The following is an 18,889-nucleotide window of genomic DNA, read 5'->3' as shown; positions in this document are numbered from 1 at the left end:
GCTCCAAGTATTCAGTTACAAAGGATCATTCAGTAAAAACTTACCCTGCTGGAAGTCTCCAGTAAAAACTGGAATGTGTTTTGTACAGCTTGGCATGTCTCTAGTTCAGTCCTGCTGAATGCCATTAAATAATCCTTAAGGTGATCATATACATTTCCATCAAGAGCCTGCACAAGGGAAAGAATTTGGGAAAATTAAGAAAATCAACGTCTACTTTTGTACATGATTTACTAATACTCACATTTACATTTGTAAGATGGTCATGGCATTTCTTTTAACACATATTCAGTGATAATTATTAGCCTGGAGAGTGACAGGTGGACACCTCATTGTTGACTGACAAGGCTTTATTTCCATGAGATGGCATCACAGAGCACCAGGATGATATTATACTGAATTATTTCCATCCAGTTGTGTAACGTGGCCACAGCAGAACGGTGAGGTCAGGTTTGGTTAAATGAACATGTTCGATGAGATGTCATTTATGTCAAGAAAGGGATGTAGTAACTGCAAGGATATAAGGCTTCTACCAGCCAGAGCATTCCTTGGTCACTGTGCCACGCTCCAGATGCCATGACCAAGACACCCAACATCTCTGCCTCAGCTACACAGGGATTTGATTAGTAAGAACTGTCTTAAGAGGAAAGGCTGAGAGACCTGGGCCTTTTCAGTCTAGAGAGGAGAAGACTGAGGGGGGATCTAATAATGTCTATCAATACATGAGGGCAGCAAGAAGGCAGGGACAAGCTCTTGTCACCTGTGCCCTGTGACAGGACGAGGGGCAATGGATTCAAACTCAAGCACAGGAAGTTCCAACTCAATATGAGGAAGAACTCCTTTCCTGTGAGGGTGACAGAGCCCTGGGACAGGCTGCCCAGAGAGGTTGTGGAGTCTTCTTCTCTGGAGACTTTCAAGACCTGTCTGGATGCCTTTCTGAGTGACCTGCCCTAGTTTTGGTCCTGCTCTGGCAGGGGGTTGGACTCAATGATCTTCAGAGGTCCCTTCCAACCCCTGATATTCTGTGATCCTGTAATCAACAGCTGCCATTTCACCTAAGCACCACACACCACCTTTGTGCACAGAAATACTAAATACATCACAAAAACCTATAACCTACTTAGTAGCTACCAGAGCATGACACCCAAGTTCTAACTCAAAAGCCCTGTCACAAAATCCCACCATGTGGCCTTTGTGACACTGAGGTTTGGTGCAACCTCTGCATTAATTATCTACAACTTGGCAAGTGACTAATAATTTAAATATTCAACTCTGGATATATTTAAATCACACGCTGGTTTGGGTTGGAAGGGACCTTCAAGATCATCTAGTTCCAAGCCCCTGCATGGGCAGGGACACCTCCCAGCAGCCCAGGCTGCTCCAAGCCCCATCCAACCTGCCCTTCAACACTGCCAGGGATGGGGCAGCCACAGCTTCCCTGGGCAACCTGGGCCAGGCTCTCCCCACCCTCATAGTGAAGAGGGTTCTATTTTTTATATATATTGATATCAGATTTCACAGGTATCAATTTCAATACCATCTTCATTGAAATAGTACATATCAGATTTCAACAGATGCAAGAATGCATTTCTATATAAAATTAAATTTGATGATTTAAATAATGTTGAAAAACTGGGGGGGCTGGGGGGGAGAAAAGGTGAAATAGTGCCAAATCTAAAGAAATCATTTCTGTGACAGTAAAATCAAGCCCAACACTCAAGACAAGGCTGACAGGAGCAGCAGCCACAGGTCCCTCAGATCCACCAGAAGGGCTGAGAAACAGCAGAAGAGAATTTCCTTCTGCAAAAATATAAAGTTCCCCCCAGCACACAGTGACAGCAACAGCCAGAGGAACTGAAAACTGAACATGCAGCCCCCCTGAGGGAAGGATGCTGTGAGAAAATTGATACTATTCATACAACTGTGGGACTGGAATTCTCCTGTCGAAAATTGTGTGTGAAAAATCCACTTCATGCTACACTGTTTCCTTCACCTTCCACCTACCCAGTGTGAAGTGCTTCCCAGCACAGGCCGATTTTCTCCTTCAACCTCAGATGTTCAAACCTGCCTCCAACTTGTTAGTGCAAGAAGAGCAGCCCTTAGAACACCAGCAGCCAGGATGCCACGCTGGACCAGCAGCACCCCTGGGAATGTCTTTCAAGCCCCCAGAATGCAGCCAGCTCCCTCAGCCACCCCGGATCAAAGGCCATTCCTGAGGGGTCAGAACCCAGGGCAGCTACTTGAGGGCCCCCCAACTATGAGAAGGATCTGTAAAGCCATGGAAGATGCACCATATGGCTGGGAGAGAACTGTAGCTCAACTTCTTCGGGTTCTTACAAGCGGCACCAGCTCTACCAAATATTTTATTAGGCATCACTTAAAAAAAAAAACAACCAAGATTAATCTTAAAATTATGGAATATGAGCTTACAGCTGGGTCACAGAGATGTTGGGAGGGCTGGAGCAGCTCTGCTCTGGAGCCAGGCTGGGAGAGTTGGGGTGTTCAGCCTGGAGAAGAGAAGGCTCCAGGGAGACCTGAGAGCACCTTCCAGGGCCTGAAGGGGCTCCAGGAAAGCTGGGGAGGGGCTTGGGACAAGGGCAGGAGGGATGGGAGCAGGGGGAAGGGTTTCCAGCTGGCAGAGGGAGCTGGAGCTGAGATGTGAGGGAGAAATTCTGGGCTGTGAGGGTGGTGAGAGCCTGGCCCAGGTTGCCCAGAGAAGTTGTGGCTGCCCCATCCCTGGCAGTGTTGAAGGGCAGGTTGGATGGGGCTTGGAGCAGCCTGGGCTGCTGGGAGGTGTCCCTGCCCATGCAGGGGGTTGGAACTGGATGATCTTCAAGGTCCCTTCCAACCCAATCCACTCTATGATATTCAGTTGATAAAAATGTCAGTTCCTAAACACAAATCCATATAAAACCTACAGCAATGTGGACACACGGCTTCAGTTCTCTGTCTTAGTCCAGGCACAGGTTTATTGAAGTAGCTGCTGTGATGCATATTTAGCTCCTAAGACAAAGTCCCAGGTTAGCAGGAGCATTTTAACACTTTATCTGCTTTTATCAGGCCAAAGGGATGAGTCCCTGGTATCACAGTTATGTGAGTATGAACATTAGCATCCCATTTTAAGGGCATTTAATTTCACATCAAATACAGGCAGCCCCAACAGCCTGTCTTGCTCTTTCACAGGATACAAATGGTGTATAAAATTGCCAGGATAAGTTGTGCTCAGGAGAACTTCTACACGGTGCTGGCAATCCTGAAACTCCCCAAAAATACAACTCGCAGACATTTATGACAGGGCAAATCTGTTCCTAAAGCTTTTCACATCAAACACCAGGCTGAGGTGCAGCTCTTAATAAATGTAAATAACAAGTTTAAACTTGGCAAAGCAATTCTGAATGCTCAGCTTGCAAAGCAGCTGGGATTTTTTTCATTCCACTGTGCTACAAACAAGTATTTCAGAGCTTGCTCCCCCTGCCTTTATATCAAGCCCAGATGTTAAACCCAGCAGGAAGGGTTCATGTCATTTAACTTAAGACTTCTACAGAGCAGACATCGAGGTTGGAGCTTGTCACTTGTGGTCCTTTAGAGACTGGATGGAGAGAAGTTGGTACTTCTGAGGTGTGATTTATCTCCCTCTAAGGTAGACAGCTGAAATAGGTCACATGAAACTCAGCATGTTAAGTATCTGTTCCCCTTCAGTGACCATAACTAGTGCCTGGACAATTAGCTTCAATACACATGTCTACATGAGGGTCACATCAAGCTGGGTGAGATAAAACCCATCTCAATATGTGTTTGTTTTCTGTCACTATTATCTATCAACCATTAAGAATCCACTCACAGGTGCTTCCTGTAGTTCTAGATATGCAAAAGGTACATAAATATTAACTTTATTATTTCCCCACTCCTCTTGAAATGACTCTGAAGTTCTGGGCTGAGATGCCAGAACACCCTCCAGTGTGATGTACAGGTAAAGAAAGATAGTCCAAAGAATGATAGAGTGGCTGGGGTTGGAAGGAGATCATGATGATCTGGAGATCATTAAGTCCAACCCCCCTGCTGCAGCAGGATCCCCTAGAGCAGATCACACAGGAACACATCCAGATGGGTCTTGAAAGTCTCCAGAGAAGGAGACTCCACAACCTCTCTGGGCAGCCTGTCCCAGGGCTCTGTCACCCTCACAGGAAAGAAGTTTCTCCTCACATTGAGGTGGAACTTCCTGTGTTGTCACTTGGTGCAGTTTCCCCTCGTCCTGTCACAGGCACCACTGAACAGAGACTGGCCCATTCCTGACACCCACCCTGCAGGTATTTATAGACATTAATCAGGTCCCCTCTCAGTCTTCTCTTCCCCAGACTAACCAGCCCCAGGTCTCTCAGCCTTTCCTCATCAGACAGATGTTCCAGTCCCTTCATCATCCCCGTAGCCTCTGTTGGACTCTCTCAAACATATCCTATATATCCCAACTATATCCCACATACCCCAAGTATGTAAGAAAGAACATGAAAGAGAAGTGGGGCAAAACACGAGGCAGCACACAAACCTGTCAGCATGTGAAAACTGCACCACAGCCTTTCTCCTTCCATTAATTAAAAGTGGTTTCAGGACGATGAAATTTTTAAATACCGGTGAGAGCTGCCAGAAATGAAGTTATTCAGGGCAGTGCAATAGAGCATGTGCACATTTGTCAGCCAAGGAAAGCCAGGCCTAAGTGCACAGCTCCAACACAGGCTAAAAACTTCACCCTTGCACAGAAAAAGTGACAATCCCATCAGTGATGGGATTAGAGAACTGGTTGGTTACAAATTGCTTGCAAAACGGGAAGAGGAGAATCATAGAATCATGGAATGGTTTGGGTTGGAAGGGACCTTCAAGATCATCTAGTTTCAATCCCCTGCATGGGCAGGGACATGTCCCACTAGACCAGGTTGCTCAAGGCCCCATCCAACCTGGTCTTGAAGACCTTCAGGGAGGGGGAGAGATTTAGGTTAGACATGAGGAGGAAGTTCTTTACTGTTAGGGTGGGGAGACCCTGGCCCAGGTTCCCCAGAGAAGCTGTGGCTGCCCCATCCCTGGCCGTGCTCAAGGCCAGGTTGGATAATGTATCTATTACATTCTACAAAAGGGTAATTATGCTATCAAGCTGGATTTGTTAATATTAAAACAAAAGCCTTGACTTGCTGAACTGCACGATGTAAATTCACGTTCATGTGAGAGTTTCTACAAACCCAACCTGCATCTCATTTACTTACAACCCTCTGACTCAAACCACTGAACATCACCAATTAGGTTTGCAATAAAAGGTCTTTTTAAAAGTTCTGATCACACATCTTGAAGAGGAAACTGGAAAAAAGCATAATGAAAAAAAAACTCCAACCCACATGATTTCTCTACAATGGCTTTTGTTCTCTTTCTGAATCTCCAAAGATTAGTCAATCACTTACTGTATTACAATCAGACTGAAAAACCTGTCTTTTTCCAACCTCAAAAGGAAATCAAGACTTTTGATTTTTTTAAAACAAACCTGGCATCAGGACTAAAAAAAAATGTGAAGTTAAGTGCCACAGAATTAGCATTTCCAAGGACAGAAAGAAGTCACTGTTTTTTAGGAATTAATTTCTTCACAGAAAAAGTGGCCTCCTAAAGGTGCAAAACTGCTTCCCCACCCAAACCCAAGGTTTAGGAGCTAATGGCTGAAATTAGGGCTGGCAAAATTGAAAATGTTAACAGAGGCAGTGGATACCTAACCAATTAAAGTGTATTCTGTAATGGTTTTACAGGGGAGGAGGGGAGGTTTAGGTTGAACATTAGGGAGAAATTCTTCACTATGAGGGTGGGGAGAGCCTGGCCCAGGTTGCCCAGGGAAGCTGTGGCTGCCCCATCCCTGGCAGTGTTGAAGGGCAGGTTGGATGGGGCTTGGAGCAGCCTGGGCTGCTGGGAGGTGTCCCTGCCCATGCAGGGGGTTGGAAGCAGATGATCTTTAATGGCCCTTCCAACCCAAACCAGTCTGGGATTCTATGACTAGGGAGAAATGCTTGGTCTTGATGAGGCTGCACCTTGAGCATTGTGTTCAGTTCTGGGCCCCTCACTGCAGAGAGGACATTGAGGGGCTGGAGCAGGTCCAGAGAAGAGCCACCAAGCTGGGGAAGGGTCTAGAGAACAAGCCATATGAGAAACAGCTGAGGGAACTGGGGATGTTTAGTTTGGAGAAGAGGAGGCTGAGGGGAGACCTCATTGTCCTCTACAACTACCTGAAGGGAGGTTGTAGGGAGGTGGGAGTTGGGCTCTTCTCCCAAGGGGATAATGACAGGACCAGAGGAAATGGTCTGAAGTTGAGTCAGGGGAGGTTCAGACTGGATATTGGGAAGAATTTATATCCTGAAAGAGTGGTCAGGCCCTGGGACAGGCTGCCCAGGGAGGTGGTGGAGTCACCATCCCTGGAGGTGTTCAAGAAATGTGTACAAGTTCTACTTCAGGGCACACTCTGGTGGGTAGGGCGGGATTTTTGTGGGTTGTGTCTTGCTGTTGGTTTTGTGGGGTGTGTTGATTGTGGGATTTTTGCAGTTGTTGTTTGTTTGGGTGGGATGTGTTACTCCCTCCTCCCCACCTTGCACGGACGGTCGCACGGGGTGATCTTAGATGTCTTTTCCAACCCTGATGATTCTGTGCTTCATGTTCAACATCCATCCTTTCATGAGCTGATGCAACTCAACAGTTCACTCGTGCTAATTCTGAATTTTGCCTTTGCCAAACATGAAAAACCTCAGCAAAATGCTCCACCAGCTGCCCCCTCCTTGTCGGAAACAATACAGCTGATGTTGAAGGCAAAGAATTTCCTTACATGGGTGGAGGTAACGTAACAAAATTAGACCTGACCCTGCCTCACCCAGCCCACAGTCTGGAAATGAAAAGATAAGGAACAGTTTGAAATGGACTGAACAAAAATCATTGTGTTTGTGGAGTGGTAACTCTCCTGTGAAGTCAATGGTGTTGCACCACAGCAACATGAGGTATTTTCCTGTTTAGTAACCGAAGCAAAAAGCTAAAATAAAAAGGGAGATTGGTATCACTGATGCCTTCTGGTATCTATTTTAGTTAGTGTACTAGAAAATCAAACTAAATTCTGGTCCCACCCTATTCTCATTTGCATTAGAACCCCTGTTTTTTCTCTCCCTCACCTGTAACCCATGAGTATCAGGGGCTCTGTAACACCAGTCTTAAACTATTCCTCACCTAACATTAAAAAAAATACTTAAAAATTACATAAGAAGCACAATGAGTGAAGCTTTTTGAGTGCTTGTGCTTAAAACTTATGCTTATAACTCATTAAATAACCAGTGTGATCTCACGGGTGGCACAGTCTGGGAATTTTCAGTTGAGTGATTTTGGTAAACGAGACTCCTGGTGTTTGAATTATTCTACACAAACACCTCAGAATATAAAAAGGAGCATAAAAAGGAAAGGTTGGGGGTTGTACAATTACAGCTAAATTGTTAAAAGGAATTATTGCTGCTGAGACATTAGCTTAAGAATCCTTCTGGGCCTCTGAGAGGTTAAAACACATATATGTTTTATCCCAAGCATAGCAACAGATCTCAGAGTACTGGACAGGGAAGGACAGAATATTTTAAAAACTCATCTAAAACTCAGAAATAATAAAGTCATCTTGGATCAGTTGGCTTTGCAGAACTCAGCAGTATTCAGACCAGTGATACAGAACAGTCTTTCCCAAGGACATTGGGAGAGAAAGGAAGGAAGGTCAGGAAAACCCATCCTTTTCACTGAACAGCTACATTGCACAGTGATTTTCCCTTCAAAACACTGATTCCTGGTAGTAATTTTTTCTAGCCATCAATTTCTAACACAGAAGAGAACCTTGCTTCCTTTAAAGTCTCTTTTTAAATTATTCCACCACTGCAGCATTTGTCACTGCTGAAATCACAGAATCACAGAATGGTCAGAGTGGGAAGGGACCTCTGGAGATCATCTAGTCCCACTCCCCTGCTGAAGCAGGATCACCCAGAGCACATCACCCAGGGCTGCATCCAGGGGCTGGAATATCTGCAGAGAAGGGGACTCCACACCCTCCCTGGGCAGCCTGTCCCAGGGCTCTGTCACCCTCACAGGCAAGAAGTTTTCCCTCATCTTTCAGGGGCACTTCCCATGTTGCAGCTTGTGCCCGTTGCCCCTCGTCCTGTCCCTGGGCACTGCTGAGCAGAGTCTGGCTCCATCCTCCTGCACCCACCCTGAGATACTGCCAGGCATTCAGAAGGTCTCCCCTCAGCCTTCTCTTCTCCAGGCTTAGCAGTCCCAGCTCTCTCAGCCTTTCCTCATCAGGGAGATGCTCCAACCCCCCAGGCATGCTTGTTGCCCTCCCCTGGACTCTCTCCAGCAGTTCCCTGTCTCTCTTGAGCTGGGGAGCCCAGAACTGGTCCCAGTTCTCCAGCTGTGGCCTCCCCAGGGCAGAGCAGAGGGGCACAATGACCTCTCTCCACCTACTGGCCACACTTCTTCCAAAGCAAACCAGTGCTAAGCTAAGGCTATAAAATTATCTTCATCCCAGGATCATCTTGCACAATCAGAGCTGCCTTATGGTGAGGTCCAGGTTCAACTCATTTTCAGTGAAGTAACACAAGCTTGTTCTGCTTGTCCTGTGAACATTTGGAATTCCGGGGGGTTCCACAAAAGGGAAACACAAGTACCCTAAAGAAGACACATCAGGCGAGAGGGAGGGAAGCTCCAATTTCACTTGGGGCAGGCAGCAGAGCTCTGAGAGCTGGGACCAGTCCCAAAGAGGCAAGCGTAAAAGGAGGATGGGACTGAAAGACACCCTTGGTTTATCTTATGCAGCCAGCTGGGATGTGAACAGGCTAAAAAGCTTTTAAATAACAACAGAGTTCCACCAGCATTTTGTTCCTTACCCAAGGTGTGCACTCCTGTGAAGAATATTGATCATCTGCTCATGCTGGTCCTTTCAACACTTTGTAAAAATGACACACTGCAGCAAAACCACTCTACTTTTACTTGAATTTCCCAATCAAAACAGCTTTTAGCTGCTTCCTCTCTCACAAGGCATCTGCAGCTGTACTCTGCAAAGTATTTCAGGAGGTACCAACAGTACAGGTGGACAGCCAAGTGTCCTAGGTAACTCAGTTGCCCTCAGCTCTTCAGCACCTCATTTCTTTGAACGTTGAGCATTACCAGACACAAAATACCAGCCATGCCAACAAAAAGGGTAGTAATGTGCAGAGTTTTCACCTTGCTAACCCTTACTGCACTAAGAACAAACTCTTCTGCCTCCCCAGCCACCAAACTGTTCACATCTCCTTGAAATCAAGAAGGTTTTGGCCCAGTAGCTCAAGAGACCTTGCAGAAAGATCCTCTGCCACCTCCCTGGGTTCTGTTCCTTCTTGCAGTTTCACAGTATATAATTTAAAGACATTTTTGTAACTCTCTTGCTGTTCTCTTGTTGCTGTCAAGCTTATTAGCTTCTCCTGCTTCTTTTTATTTTCTTGTTCTGAAATCACCATCCTGCATGACTGCACCTTCTACACAAATAGGTTCTTAACCAGCCAGCTGTGAACAAGGAAGTGAGAGACATTCCAGGGACCCATCCTTACTGCTCAGGAGCAGAGAAATGACAAAAAAAAGCAGAAGAAAAAGCAGACCAAAAGTTAGGAAGAGAATATGATGAAAAAGGTTTCAAAACATATGAAGTGTCGATTTAAATGAGCAAAGGTTGCAGAAGCTGTTTCCTCCTCTTTTCCCCCAACCTAGAGGAGGAGCTTTCATCATGGGAAACATGGGAATAATAAACACTAGAAGACAACAAGAACCCTGAGCTCTGCTTGCTTGGCTTGCAGCTCGATGCTCATAAACACACTTTGCACTTCCCCTTACCCCAGAGCTTTGTATTTTCTAGTGTCAATAGTTTTGGGCTTGTCTGCAAGTTCTTTGTCTGGTCCCACCAGTCACTTGGTGACTGTTCTGCACATCATTTTGTTCCTTTACAATTTAGGCAGGGTCGTTGTTTTCCAGGACAAAACCTTTGTTGCTCGTGCACTGAAGTCTACTCTGAGCCCAGAAAAACATGGAATGGTCACTGATAGATGCCCATCACCCTCCCCCAAACCAGAGACAAAGCCTCTTTAAAACAAACAGAAGCAAAATTACTGTTAGTATCAGGTGCTCCTTCTAGATTTGCCTCCACAGACCTCATGGCAGTGCCCTCTAGTTGTCACATTTAATGATGAGGGTCTGGCAGGTGAACACAGGTACCAAAGGAGACCTCCTTTATATTTCTTTGCCCCATGAGGCAGACAAGCGTGAGAGTTCCCTGATGCTTTATTGCATTAAATTAGCACTGAATTAAATAATTCACTTGGAATCAGTGGGAAGATCTGGATACAAGATGGTGAGAAGAATGGAAATTCAGCTCTTCAAAAATGCTACTGTATAAGACTTAGCAAGAAAACCAACACAACATCACTGGAAGATGAAAAGAGATTCTTTATAATCTAGAAATATACCTACTTTCCACAAAAGTTATGAAGACTACTTGGACCTGGGGTGTTTTTTCTTTCACAGCACCAGAATAAATCCCAAAGGAATCCTTCTGACATGGTTAATTTTTCAGTAAGCTGCACTGTTCTAGTGGGAGGTGTCCCTGCCCATGCAGGGGAGTTGGAACTCGATGATCTTCAAGGTCCCTTCCAACTCCAAACATTCTGTGATTCTGTCTCAATTGCCTTTTGCTTTTGTACTTCCTCATTCAGTGATTCTGGCATGAATCCAACAATAAGAAGAAGGCTCTGTGGCAGCCCTTCATATCTGAAGAGCACTCCATACTGTTGTTCCTGCCAACAATATCTGGCTTCCTTCGTGTGGAAAAATGTCTCTTTTCACTTGTGCTCTGTGATAGGATGATGGGCAATGGACACAAACTGGAACACAAGAAGTTCTACCTCAACATGAGAAAAAACTTCTGACTGTGAGGGTGGCAAAGCCCTGGGACAGGCTGCCCAGAGAGGTTGTGGAGTCTCCTTCTCTGGAGACTTCCAAAACTCCTCTGGACACATTCCTGTGTGACCTGCCCCAGGTGTTTCTGCTGAAGCACAGGGGTTGGACTCAATGATGTCCAGAAGTCCCTTCCAACCCCTATGATTTTGTGATTCTATTATATTTAAAAGATTCTGCATTTTGCCACCAATTTCCGCTCTTTAAGGACTCTTCTGGTAACCATATGGCCAGGGCAACCAGAGGTATGAATACAGGCTGGGGGAAGACGTGGAAAAAGACCTGGGGGTACTAGTGGATGAAAAGCTGGACATGAGCCACCAATGTGCAGCTGCAGCCCAGAAGGCCAAGCACATCCTGGGCTGCATCCAAAGAAGTGTGGCCAGCAGATGGAGAAAGATGATTCTGTCCCTCTGCTCTGCCCTGGTGAGACCTCACCTGGAGTGCTGCATCCAGCCCTGGAGCCTCCAACAAGAGTGACTTGGACCTGTTGGAGCATGTCCAGAGGAGGGGAACAACCATGATCAGAGGGCTGGAGCACCTCTCTTACAAAGACAGGCTGAGGGAGTTTGGGTTGTTCAGCCTGGAGAAGGGAAGACTCTCTGGGGACCTCACAGTGACCTTCCAATACCTGAAAGGGGCCTATGAGAAGGCTGGGGAGGAGCTGTTCAAAGGGCATGTAGGGATAGGACAAGGGGTGAAGTTATTAAACTAGAAAAGGGTAGGTTTAGGTTGGACATTAGGAAAGCAGTTGTTTACACTGAGGGTGGTGGATCACTGGAACAAGCTGCCTAGAGAGGTGATGGGGGCCCCATCCCTGGAGATATTCAAGGTCTGGCTTGATGGGGCTCTGAGCAATCTGGTCTAGTGTGAGATGTCCCTGCTTATTGTAGGACTTTATAGGTCTCTTCCAACCCAAGACATTCTATGATTCTATGATATCATCATCAGATTGTTGAAAACCAGAGGAGGATGTGGCATGTCTTGGGGGTTGGACTAGATGATCTTTCAAGGTCCCTTCCAACCCCTATGATTCTATGATTCTAACATGCAGCTGGCTTGCTTGCTTTGTCTTCAGTAGGAAAATGTCCCCTACAACAAATTATGTTGTTGTTTAGGTTTATATCTGGGTTGTGGGTTTTTTTCATAATTTGGAAGGAAGGTTAAAGAAACATACTTTGCTCAAGAATGGCCTAGAACCACAACCCTTCTTTGCTCCTACAGGATTTAACCACACACAAACACAGACCCATCTCCAAGAAAACTCTTGAAATCTTTCCTTATTCCAGAGCTCCACTGTGTCCAAGGTGTGGATTTACCACCAAGTCTCCACATACATTTCCAACCTATAGAGGAAACATCCTCGACTCAGACACACCAGCTCTTCTGGAAAAGCCTCAACATCTTTTACGTACTACAAGAGTCTAGACTAAAGAACAGAAACCTTCAACTGCCACAAAGATGCATGTGAAAATGCATTTCCTACCAAATCCCATGTTTTGTAATACTTAAAAATATTCCCTTAGCACCTAAAAGTGTAAAAAAAAAAAGAAAAGTACAAATCAGATCCTGATCACATGCATTCCTCATGAGCTTGTGTTCTCTCTTTTGCATCCTTTCATTTTTCTAACCCTCCATTTTGCCATTGCTGGGTTTAGCTCTTGTTCAGCTGATTCAATCTCAGCATTATCATTTTTCCAGCACTTAGGTCATAGAATCACAGAACACCAGGTTGGAAAGGACCTCAAGGATCATCTGGTCTAACCTTTCTAGGTACTACTATAGTTTACATCAGGTGGCTTTTTTTGTCCAGTGTGCTTTTCATTTCACTTCTTCAAACAAATCCATTCAACAAAACCTTTTCTGCTCCAAAAGAGGCTGTTGTTCTCAACTGCTATTTGCATTTATCACTTCCATATGTTTTTGGGTTGGTTTTGGTTTTGTTTTGTTTTTTTTCTGCACGTAGGTTTAAAGTACCTGATCCTTCCAACAAACTATTCAGTGAAAAAGCTTTTCAAAAGAGGTTCTTCTGTGTTTAGTGAGGGCAATATTGCAAGAGTAAAGATTTTAATAAACTTTAACTGTTACTGAGCATTTCAGATTCTTATCAAGCCCCACGGACATAAACCTGCAGTTTGATGTGGTCCTAGAAACAAAACATTGCACCGTCTAATCCACAACACAAACGGGTCTTTTTCAGGATGATGAAGATGTTTTCAAACTCAAAATGCATTTTTAAAATTATAAAATGAAATGACAGTTAATTAAACAGTACGAAAAATGGCAGAGCATATTTTATAACACAGAATCACAGAAGTACTGAGGCTGGAAAAGACCTCTGAGATCACCAAGTCCAACCCATGGCCTGACACCACCACATCTCCAGATCATGGCACTAAGTGCCACATCCAGCCTTTCCTTGAACACCTCCAGGGATGGTGACTCCACCACTTCCCTGGGCAGCCCATCCCAATGTCTGATCACCCTTTCCATGAGGAAGTGCTTCCTGATATCCCACCTAAACCTCCCCTGGAGCAGCTTCAGGCCAGGCCCTCTCGTCCTGTCACTGGTTGCCTGGGAGAAGAGCCCGACCCCCCCTGACTCCAACCTCCCTTCAGGTGGTTGTAGAGAGTGAGAAGGTCCCCCCTGAGTCTCCTCTTCTCCAGGCTAAACAAGCCCAGCTCCCTCAGCCTCTCCTCATCAGACTTTCCCTCCAGTCCTTTCACCAGCCTCGTTGTCTCCTCTGGACCTGCCCCAGCACCTCCAGACCCTTCTTGCAGTGAGGGGCCCAGAGCTGCACCCAGGACTCCAGCTGAGGCCCCATCAGTGCTGAGCACAGGGGCAGAATCACCTCCCTGCTCCTGCTGGTCACACCATTCCTGATGCAGGCCAGGATGGTGTTGGCCTTCTTGGCCACCTGGGCACACACTGGCTCATGTTCATCTGGCTGTCAATCAACACCCCCAGGTCCCTCTCTGCTGGGCAGCTCTCCAGCCACTCCTCCCCAAGCCTGTAGCGCTGCTGGGGGTTGTTGTGGCCAAAGTGCAGGACCCAACACTTGGCCTTGTTGAACCTCATCCCATGGGAAGCAACCACACAGCAAACCCCCCGTTCCTCAAAAGACACTCAGCTACAGGATTACTAAATATTTTTTTACCAGTCATTCAAAACTTTAAAGACCAAAGCAAATGCAACTATTTTTAGCAATTTTGGGGATCTACACAAACGAGCAACATGCTCTTAAAAGGAAAATGGCTCCGAGTCACAGTGCTGTGATTACTGTAACAATTATAGAATCAGAGAACAATGAAAGAAATTATCTCAAAACAATACAGGAAAAAAAAACCATCAGAGGGGTTTGCCAGAGGTACAGCAGCTGCACTGCAGCAGTAGGAGATAAATCCGTGTTTCCCAAATATCACTGGGGAATTCCACGTGCCAATTATGCTTTATGACTTTTAGCAGCCCATGCTCTTTTATTCCCAGGGGAATCCTGCTCACTCTTCCTGCATGCACTCCTTCTCAGCACCAGGGAGTGAGGAGAAAAATAATTTCAGTCTGAAGTCTGTAATTAAAAACCTTGCGAAAGGTTTTCAGCAGATTCCTCCCAAGCTCCCCCCAACAAAGCCTGACACAAAACTGCACCATGACAACCCATATTGCTCAACAAGCACTGATGGGGTCACTGCTTGTTCCATTTTCTCCAGAAACTGAGAATATTTTATGAGCTTCTACTATTTGATAGATGATAGTGACAAAAATCAGCTCGGAGAAGAGAAGGCTCCAGGGAGACCTGAGAGCACCTTCCAGGGCCTGAAGGGGCTCCAGGAAAGCTGGGGAGGGGCTTGGGACAAGGGCAGGGAGGGCTGGGAGCAGGGGGAAGGGTTTCCAGCTGGCAGAGGGAGCTGGAGCTGAGATGTGAGGGAGAAATTCTGGGCTGTGAGGGTGGGGAGAGCCTGGCCCAGGTTGCCCAGGGAAGCTGTGGCTGCCCCATCCCTGGCAGTGTTGAAGGGCAGGTTGGATGGGGCTTGGAGCAGCCTGGGCTGCTGGGAGGTGTCCCTGCCCGTGCAGGGGGGTTGGAACCTGAGGATCTTTAAGGTCATTCCAACACTAACCATTCTATGATTCTATGATGCTAATCATCAGAAAAAGGAACAAAATGGGATCCAATGGGGTCCAATGATTTTTTAATTAAAGCACTTCCTCAGTGTGGCCTGATTGGAAACACCTAAATATATTTTACACTCAGAACATCATTTGATGAACATAACTGCATTAAACTAAGCTCCTTCTAAAAATTATTTCAGCACTCCATAATACTGCTCAAATCTTTTTAAAAACCATGAGCCAGCAATGTGCCCTTGTGGCCAAGAAAGCCAGTGGCCTCCTGGCGTGCATTAGGAAGGGGGTGGTTAGTAGGTCAAGGGAGGTTCTCCTCCCCCTCTGTTCTGCCTTGGTGAGGCTGCATCTGGAATATTGTGTCCAGTTCTGGGCCCCTCAGTTCAGGAAAGACAGGGAACTGCTGGAGAGAGTCCAGGGCAGAGCCACAGAGATGATGGAGGGAGCGGAACATCTCCCTGATGAGGAAAGGCTGAGGGAGCTGGGTCTCTTGAGCTTGGAGAAGAGGAGACTGAGGGGCGACCTCACCCATGGTTACAGACACGTTCAGGGCAGTGTCAGGAGGATGGAGCCAGGCTTTGTTCAGTGATGTCCAGTGACAGGACAAGGGGCAATGGGTGCAAACTGGAGCACAGGAGGTTCCATGGGAATATCAGGAAGAACTTCTTTCCTGTGAGAGTGACAGAGCCCTGGGCCAGGCTGCCCAGAGAGGCTGTGGAGTCTCCTTCTCTGGAGACATTCCAACCCTCCTGGACACGTTCCTGTGTGATGTGCTCTGGGTGACCCTGCTCTGGCAGGGGGGTTGGGCTGGGTGATCTTCAAGGTCCCTTCTGACCCAAACCATTCTTCAACTCTATTAAAACTTCCACCCACACATTTAGTTTTAAAACCAGTTCACCAGCTTTTTGCACAGTCCCACTATAAATATGTGTAAATTCCAGGTAACTCAAGGAAACATTGGGTGGTTAAAAGCAACAGCGGATAAAAATGCTGAGGAACAAAAGTGTCTGTTGCCTGGTGTCTTCAATTCTTCACATGAATCCGGAGCTGCTAAAACCAAAAATCCCAACCAATCAAAACTCCATGAAGGATCTATTTGGGGTGGCTGTCTCCATGACTTCTAAAACAGGAATGCTGCATGTTTCTAGTTAAAAACTTTTCAATGTAGCCCCATCTGCCTTCTGACCAGAGCACCCCAGGTGCTTCCTGATTTTGGTCACTTCTTCTCACCAGCTACAGAGCTCCCAGGGCAGGAGGTTGTTCCCTGGCACAGCCAAGGATTTCAGGAACTGCTCTTATTGTATTACAGGGCAGCTTTGAAGCAAGAGGGTCAACTTTCATTTCCTGTTGAAAATGGGTAGGTTTATGACATTTGACAGAAAAAATACTGAAGCCTGATCCAAATCCTCAACGGTTTCTACATAAAATCTTTAAAAGCCAAAAATAAAAAAAAAAATAATAAAAATAATTAAAGTTTTCTGTTAAGTCCTTAAACTAGATTTCCCAACATGACTGCCCAGATTCCTGTTAAGTATCTGCTTCCTGATCTTAACCCTTCCACTGCTTTTCTTCTGCTCTCTTCCTAGCAGTGATTTGGAATTTTTTTGGCTTTCCAATAGTTTTTCTTCTCCTACTGCATGGCATTTATTGGATCCCAGAATGCCAGGTTGGAAGGGACCTCAAGGACCATCTGGTCCAACCTTTCCAGGCACTGCTCCAGTTGATCTGAGGTGGCTCAGCACCCTGGCAAGCTGAGGCTTCAAGCTGCCCAATGTGGGAGAATCCACCACTTCCCTTGGGAGACTGTTCCAATGTTGGACTGTCCTCATGGGGAAACATCTACCTCTTGTGTCCAATGGGAATCTCCCCAGGAGCAACTTGTGCCCAGGACCCCTTGTCTTTTCCATGGGACTCCTTGTAATCAGGGAGTCTCCATCTTCTTGGCAGCCCCACTTTAAGGACTGGAACATGGTGATAAGGTCTCCCTGAAGCCTTCTCTTCTCCAGGCTGAACAAGCCCAGTGTTCTCAGCCTCTCTTCATCTGGCAGGTCCCCCAGTCCTCTGATCATCCTCGTGGCCCTGCTCTGGACCCTCTCCACCCTGTCCCATCCTTTTGTAGAGCAGGGACCAAAACTGAAGGCAATACTCCAGGTGTGGTCTGACCAGTGCTGAGTAGAGCAGGATGATGACTTCTTGATCTCTGCTGGTGATGCCCTTGGTGATGCAGCCCAGCACCCGATGGTTTCTTTGCCCTGCAGCCCACTGGTCACTCATGGTGAGCCTGTTCTCCACCAAGACCCCAGGTTCCTTTCCACAGGGCTGCTCTCCAGCCAGGTGGATCTGAACTGCACTCCTGGGTTACATGTTCCCAGCTCACACTTCTCCCTGTTGAGCTCCATGAGGCTCCTCCTGGCCCACTCCTCCAGCCTGTCCAGGTCATCCTGGAGGGTGGCTCTCCCTTCTGGAGACTATGTCTCCTGAGAATGTTTCTCTGGAGTTTATTTCTCTTTATTCCTCCCCATGTTGCTCCCACTCACTGCACCAATGATACCAGCCTCCTGTTCTCATTCCCATATAAACAAATCCATGACAACTTCTACATAATCTCCTACACAGGAAATACCTTTCATGAGCATCTGTAAAATCAACCCTTTTGCAATCAACCCTTTTCTCAAGTTATTTCTGTCAAAATGCCAGGGGAAAACTCGCTGACAAGTCAGAAGCATTATCAAGAAATAGTTTATTATCCCATGAAAAATGACTGTTGTTTTAAGATAATTAAGTTGCCCAGATTTCTAGACCAGGCTTTGCTGTGATCTGTCTTTACACTATTCCCTCCCCACCCGTGGAAGAATAAATACTTAGTCCCCTGGAAATAATCAGCTTTTTTTTGGATCAAATGCTGAAACAGGGAATTGACTTGTGGTTAAAACACGAGGTGAGATAGAGCTGACAGTCAGCAGGGAATGTGACCATCACTCAGTTTCTGTCCAACAGGAATAGTTGTGATTCAGCCCCACTCCTTTGTCTCGAGTTGGCCTGGAAAGTCTGTGTGATCAATAATGGGACCTGTCAGGGTGTGAGTGATGGATTTGAAATTGAAAATATTAGACTTCACCACAGATGCTCAAAACTGTACTTAGCCCATATTCAATCAACTAGGAAGGAGCTGAAATTCTCTTAAGTAGCACTTGGGTATCATAGAATCACAGAACGGTTTGGGTTGGAAGACACCTGGAAGATCATGTAGTTCTAATCCCCTTGCATGGGCAGGGACACCTCCCAGCAGCCCAGGCTGCTCCAAGCCCCATCCAACCTGCCCTTCAACACTGCCAGGGATGGGGCAGCCACAGCTTCTCTGGGCAACCTGGGCCAGGCTCTCCCCACCCTCACAGCACAGAATTTCTCCCTCACATCTCAGCTCCAGCTCCCTCTGCCAGCTGGAAACCCTTCCCCCTGCTCCCAGCCCTCCCTGCCCTTGTCCCAAGCCCCTCCCCAGCTTTCCTGGAGCCCCTTCAGGCCCTGGAAGGTGCTCTCAGGTCTCCCTGGAGCCTTCTCTTCTCCAGGCTCAACACCCCAACTCTCCCAGCCTGGCTCCAGAGCAGAGCTGCTCCAGCCCTCCCATCATCTGCGTGGCTCTGTCTACAGGGAAGTGTGATATATGAGCATTTAAGAGAAAGCCTGACCATGAAAGCACAGTCCTATATTAATTATTCAACAATTTCTGTGGATGCTTAATCACACTACAAACAGGGCC

The 18,889-nt window shown here is 46.5% G+C and overlaps 1 protein-coding gene across 5 annotated transcripts in view; it reads right to left on the bottom strand.

The window, feature by feature from the left end:
• The window catches only part of FCHSD2 (FCH and double SH3 domains 2), a 194,113-nt gene that overhangs the window by 53,424 nt on the left and 121,800 nt on the right, over positions 1-18,889 (bottom strand). For all 5 annotated transcript variants that reach the window (XM_051608683.1, XM_051608685.1, XM_051608682.1 and 2 more), the window contains exon 9: positions 45-167. In XM_051608683.1, coding sequence (XP_051464643.1) covers positions 45-167 — 123 coding nt within the window. The remainder of the gene's footprint in view (positions 1-44; positions 168-18,889) is intronic.

Source organism: Apus apus, chromosome 1 (assembly GCF_020740795.1).
Source record: "Apus apus isolate bApuApu2 chromosome 1, bApuApu2.pri.cur, whole genome shotgun sequence".
Taxonomy (NCBI): domain Eukaryota; kingdom Metazoa; phylum Chordata; class Aves; order Apodiformes; family Apodidae; genus Apus; species Apus apus.
This window is presented reverse-complemented; position numbering and strand designations above follow the sequence as displayed.